The sequence below is a fragment of the Microtus ochrogaster genome, unplaced genomic scaffold (genome assembly GCF_000317375.1).
Source record: "Microtus ochrogaster isolate Prairie Vole_2 unplaced genomic scaffold, MicOch1.0 UNK61, whole genome shotgun sequence".
Classification (NCBI taxonomy): Eukaryota; Metazoa; Chordata; class Mammalia; order Rodentia; family Cricetidae; genus Microtus; species Microtus ochrogaster.
In genome coordinates, this window is record NW_004949159.1 from 1,024,113 (window position 1) to 1,030,496 (window position 6,384).

The window sequence follows — 6,384 nt, forward strand, 5'->3', positions numbered from 1 at the left end:
GTGGGGGGAGGGGGAGAAGGGTGGGAGGAGGGGGAGGGAAATGGGAGGCTGGGAGCATGCTGAAACTTTTTTTTTCTTTTTCTCAATAAAAAATTAAAAATAAAATAAAGAAAGGATTTTGAAGAAGAAAAGTCTTCCCTATATGAGGATCACAAATTGCTCCTGAAAAGATTCAAATAGGAGATTTTTTTAAATTACCTAGGTTACAGAATAGGTTTACAGAAAATTAGCACACAAAAGGTGCAAATTAGGAGAGACTTGTTGTGGACTCTTAACGGCTTTCAAAGATTATTGGGAGACATTTCCAGTCTATGACCAGCAGTTGGGATAATACCTGATGTAATAATTCATACAAACAAAACCTTAGATGGTGATAAAGACTTGAATAATCCCAGAGAATTAACAGCTGAAATGGAAAAAGATTTGATAATTGTTGAGAAATTACAGGAGGCACATGTGGATATGGTGAATCCAAATCTTCGTGTAATTTAGTCATATTGCATTCTAGAATTTCTTCTACAGGAATTTTAATGCAGAGGGATGATATTATCTTAAAATGGATCTTTTTACCACATAAACCAAGTAAAAAATTAAAAACTTAAGTGGAAAAGTCTCTGAATTAATTATAAAAGGTAAATTGAGACTTCATCAATTAGCAAGTATAAACCCAGCAGAGATTATAATGCCTTTTGCTGCTGAGGAAATAAAAAAGTTATGGGAAGGCAATGAACCCTAGCAAAAGGCTTGTGTTAATTTTTGGGAGAAATTAATAGCAATTATCCCAAAAGCAATAACTTAACCTCATAAAGAGAACTTCTTGGATTCTTCCCAGAATTGTACATGATGCACCAATAACTGGAGCCTGTACATTTTATACTGATAAAAATAAATCAGGTAAGGCAGGTTATAAATCAGAAGAATTAAGTAAGTTGGACTAAATCCCTGATAATTCTGTTCAGAAGGCAGAATTACATGCTATTCTTATGGTACTAAGGGATTTTAAAGAACCTCTCCATATAGTTACTGATTCAAAATATGTGAGGAGACTTGTTTTGCATATTGAAGCTGCTGAATTTATACCAGATGATATGGAATTGACTTCATTATTCATCGAGGTGCAAGACATAATCAGGAATAGGCTTTGTCCTATATACATAACACATATCCAAACCCATATGGGTCTGTCAGGTCCTCTAGCACAAGGTAATGCAGAAATTTATCAATTATTGATTGGAAGTGTGTTGTAGGCTTCTGAATTTCATTTAAAAAGTCATGTCAATAGCAAAGGTTTAGAGAAAGTTTTCTAATGCATGGCAACAAGCTAAGGAGATGATAAAGAGATGTCCTACATGCTCTTTCTATAATCATACACTGTTACCTGCAGGGAGTAACCCTATGGGTACTCAAAGGAATGAAATCTGGCAGAAGAAACAAAATTATGAATACCATCAAAATTAATAAAGATTAGCTTTGGAAAGGAGAAACCTCTTGAAAAAGAGGAATGACAGCTCATCCACAATGGTGACAATCATACAGGTGGTAAGAAAAGCTTGTAAGAGTTAGGGCAGGGTTCTGCTCTTATCTTTACAGGAAGATACACATCACCAAAAATTCAAAGACCCTGGGATATTTGAATGTTGACTGTAGGAAAAATAGCCAGCAACTAAGATTGCATTTAGAGAAGTACAGACCAATTGTCCAACTCTAAAACCAGCTGAATATATTAACATGTGTGTGTATGTGTGTGTAAATATAACTGTGACCCATACCTGCATTCATAGACCACATTCCATTTTCCAGATGCTCCTTAGTGGCTAGCTATTTTCTACAACACATTTCCTGATTTGAGATTTTGCGATAATTACAGAAGATGAACAGAAAGATTGTAAGTCCCAGAGGATCAAGAAGTTTGCTGTGCTATTGTGTCTCTTAGGAATGTAAGAATATACATACATGAATTCCTGTCAACATGCCTGCCCCCCAAAAAAATCTGAACAAGAAGGACACTAATGGACATGCAAATATGAAAGGGAAAAATCTCATGAGGGCACAGCCCTAGAAAAAAGACTGTAGGCAATTAATTAATGTTGAGAACAGTAGAAATGGGCTTCTCCTGGGAAGAGCATCCCAGCTGGTCATCCAATACCAAATGGTTAGACTTCATCTCATATATCTGCAAGTAACATTGTATAGACTGGGTAGATTGTATTATGTATTTTGGACACACACAAAACAACAGCAATTAAAGAAAAAAGAGGCCATGAGTTGAGAGACAGTCTGGTGAGCACATATACCATGGTACATGTGCCCATCTATCCTTCCTCCCAAAATTAAAGAAAGAACTTTCTTTGAAGTATTTTAATTATCTTACTGGAGTGTCTTTAGCACAATCAGGGTAAACACAGAGATGCACATGAACCCTTGTTTTTCTATCCAATCTCTGTACAACTAATCAATCCAGTAAGTATACCTCTTGGTACACTTTATTTTCAGGTATTTTCATTTAAAGGCTGTTTTAGGGCCTTATTTCAGCTTTACTGGGTTTGTTCAAGAGTCCAGGCAGTTCTCAAGAGAATGGGTACATGCTAAGGCTGGTCATATGCTGACAGTGGTCACATGCTGACAATGGTCACACAGTTCAGTTTTATAGTTTTTAGACTGATACTAAAGACAGTCATGAGCAGACTTTCCTGTGGTAGGAATTGATTCACAACTAAAAGAAATCTACTCCAATGCAATGCTTTTCTTATTCCACCACATGGAATTTAATTAATTACCAATAGAGGGAGGGGTACAAATCCAGGATTACATATTTTCAACAGTAGTTTTCTCAGAATAATTTTAGAGATAGAAAAGAAATATGATTCTATAGTTGTATTTCAGTGTCAAGAACAGCGCAGGTTCCACAGTCTGTATCTGAGGTGACTATAAAGAGGGCTACAAGACCTGTAAGCTCTCCCATTCTTTACTTATTTTAGTAGTCTTCCACATCACCAGCACATATGGCAAGCAGTGCTTTCTCATAGTGCCCTGAAGCAAAATTCTGAAAAGAAAAAAAATACAGGCACTTAAAATCAGAACTCTACATCCCTAAAAGTATCAGCTGCAATTCTTCTAATTGCCATATGTTAAATTTGTGGACTGTTATTTCTCACAAAATGCTTTATAGTTTTTTCTAAAGATTTTGTGCGGGCGGTGGTGGCACACGCCTTTAATCCCAGCACTCAGGAGGCAGAGGCAGGCGGATCTCTGGGAGTTCGAGGCCAGCCTGGTCTACAAGAGCTAGTTCCAGGACCGGCACCAAAGCTACAGAGAAACCCTCTCTCAAAAAACCAAAAAAATAAAATAAAAAAAAATTAAAAAAAAAAGCCGGGCGATGGTGGCGCACTCCTTTAATCCCAGCACTCGGGAGGCAGAGGCAGGCAGATCTCTGTGAGTTCGAGACCAGCCTGGTCTACAGAGCTAGTTCCAGGACAGGCTCTAAAGCCACAGAGAAACCCTGTAAATGTTGTGTTTATATTCAGTACAATATGATTTATGTAAAACTGATGGAACTTTAATGTTTATTTGTGAGCACAATAACATGGTAAAAGTAATCTTCTCTTCTGCTTTAGGAATTGGTACCCTAATCTTAATACATTAATTGATGGTTTCTGGACATTGACAATGTGTTTCAAAAGATATTAAAATATTTATATTCTTTATATTCAGGAATCCCATAAAAAAGAAATGCATTTTAAAACTCTTGTCAATTATGGATGAGCACAGAGATCTATAAACACATATGCACCATAATATGACCTGTCAATGAAACATTATACATATCAATGAGAACTTGAAAAGCAATCATGTAAGATAGTTTTTCTACTTCATAGTATGTTTTATACAAGGAGTTGTCTTGGTTTAGTAAAATCATTTGTTTGACAGCAAAATGTTATTCTTTATGCACTTTGGAGAAAGATCAACCATGGCTATCTTAGTCCTCTAGGGCTTCCATAAATGAGGTGGCTTAAGATGTTGTAAATCTATGTTCAATAGAAAATCTAGGTGACAGCACTTTTTTATTTGTCATTGAGAGCATACTTCTTCATAGACTCCAGCTTGACATGGCAAAAGGGACAAAGTAATATTCTGGAGCTTTCTTCTTCCAGTAAGGAAAATAACTGCTCGTGGGTTCTACCTTCATGACTTAACTCTCAAAGGTCACACTCTTAACACCTTCTCTGTAGGATTAGAGTTTCAATGTAGAGATCTGGGGAAGCACATGTTTTCTAGTCATAGCAGAGGTTACAAAAAATTTCAATACTGCAAATCTACCATAGAGAATTAGGGCAATTTTGTTCTCTTTTTATGTTCTTTCACCATTTCTAAATATTCTTGTACAGATGGTTGAGTGACTGTCATTATAGAAGTCAGCTTCATAAAAATCACTTAGCATATTACTGATCTTTTACACAGTGCAGTGCAATTTTACACAATTCTTAGTAACACACGATTTGTGTTACTAAGGTTCACAAGTACATAGTAGCATTGTATTATTCCAACTTGTCATTGAGACAGCTGGGAATAATGACAAGTATGTATGTGCATTTGCTTATTTACTAATCTAGTTCTAACTATTTCTCAATGGTATGTGTGCATTATGCCTTGTAGCTCTGGATTTCCAAGGTAGACAAAGGAACATTTTATCAAAGATTAAAAAAGAATAAGCTTAATTTTAACTGATTTGTCCATTTCTTAGAATCACTTTGGCTCCTACAAAGTCCTAGAAAACCTTCTGTCTTTTGTGGCTATAATATTTGAGATGCTGAATCATGTCTTGAATAATTCAAGGAGCTAAAATGTTCTTTCTTGTGACTTTCAAATTACATTAGAAAGCAACGTGAATGTACAAAGTATAAATTAAGACATAGTCAGGTACTGTGTGCATTCTTATGCTCCATTCTCTCTTTCCTGGTAATCTTTCTGATTTTTTGGAGGAGAAACTAAGCATTTTTATTTTCATACTGAGCACTCAGATTACCTAGATAACTCATATCTTTCCATTTTTGCCAAGTTTTACAAAACATTTAATGAAAGTTTTGAAATATCAGAATAAGACATTGATTTGCTTAGTTTTGAACTTTTATTTTCCTGCCCTCTGATTGGTGAAGTGGTTGGTTATGTACAGCTTAACACATTCACTAATAAAGTTCTTCATTATAGCAGCTGATGATATTTACTGACTCTCTGGCCTTTTATGATGCTATGAGGAGTGTGGAGTAGCAATTCTATTGTAAAGATTGCAGCTATAAATACAGGGGAAGGGCCATACCCAGGTGGTCCTGTGTATTCATGTGAGAACTGAACCCTTGAAGGACAGTCATAGGGAGTGACTATTAAAAGCAAAGAAGAAAAGGTTTTACTTTCAAGATGCAATGACTTCACAGGTTAAGATTTACTTGTTAAAGCATTTAACACTGTGTCTTGACTCTTAGAGTCAACCATCCTTGACAGATATGTAGTTTTCTAGATCCCAACATCAAGCTGATTAAATTAAAGCTTTTACTTATAGTTCAGAAAGAACAAAATGCGAGTTTAAGTCAAACATGGAGAGAAGGCTTACTTTGATATCATGAAACAAGGATTTCCCAAATCTCTCTTTGTAACGTTTCCTTATGGTCATTAGGTCTATTTCACTTCTGGCGATTAGAATCCTGATGACAGTTTTATTATGGAAGCCAAAGTCCTAAAAAGTGAAGAAAGGTAGGTAGAGAAACCAGTACTTTAAAGGGCTGTTCAACATCTCAGACTTTCTTTTCAGTAGCAATATGCTTGCAGATCTATATGCCTCCCAAACCACAGCTTGGGGATGTCTGGGGCCTAGCTGCAGGGATGGTTCAAATATCTTGAAATGGAATAATGCTGACATCTGGTGGTCAGTCAGCATAATCTAGCTTTTTTCATTTTTAAAATTGAGTTTTTATTGAGCTCTACATTATTCTCTGCTCTCCTCCCTGCCTCTCCCCTCCCTCCATTGAATCCTCCCACAAGGTACCCATGTTCCCAAATTACTCCGGAGATCTTGTCTTTCTGGAATTGTAGTTTGTAGACTGGTTTTCTTTAATAATCTAGCTTTTATTCAAGAATGTTTTGAGTGCTGATGAAAAAAAAAAACAAAGAATTTATGATTTGAAGTGATTAAAACTAATTATCTGACCAAGTTTTTGTTTTTAAAATGTCATTCATGCTATTTGTGGCTATTGTGAAAGGTGATGCTTCTCTGATTTCCCTCTCTGCTTCCATATCCTTTGTGTATAGGAAGGCGACTGATTTTTTGGAGTTGATCTTGTATCCTGCCACATTACTAAAGGTGTTTATCAGCTTTAGGAGTTCTTTGGTGGA

General features: G+C 36.0%; 1 protein-coding gene across 1 annotated transcript in view; it reads right to left on the bottom strand.

Moving 5' to 3' along the window:
- Positions 1-2,974: 2,974 nt before the first annotated feature.
- Positions 2,975-6,384, bottom strand: part of Anxa10 (annexin A10) — a 41,897-nt gene continuing 38,487 nt past the window's right edge. The window contains exons 11-12 of the mRNA XM_026777379.1: positions 5,606-5,728; positions 2,975-3,043 (exon numbers count right to left, since the gene is read on the bottom strand). Of these exons, the coding sequence (XP_026633180.1) occupies positions 2,975-3,043; positions 5,606-5,728 (192 nt within the window). The remainder of the gene's footprint in view (positions 3,044-5,605; positions 5,729-6,384) is intronic.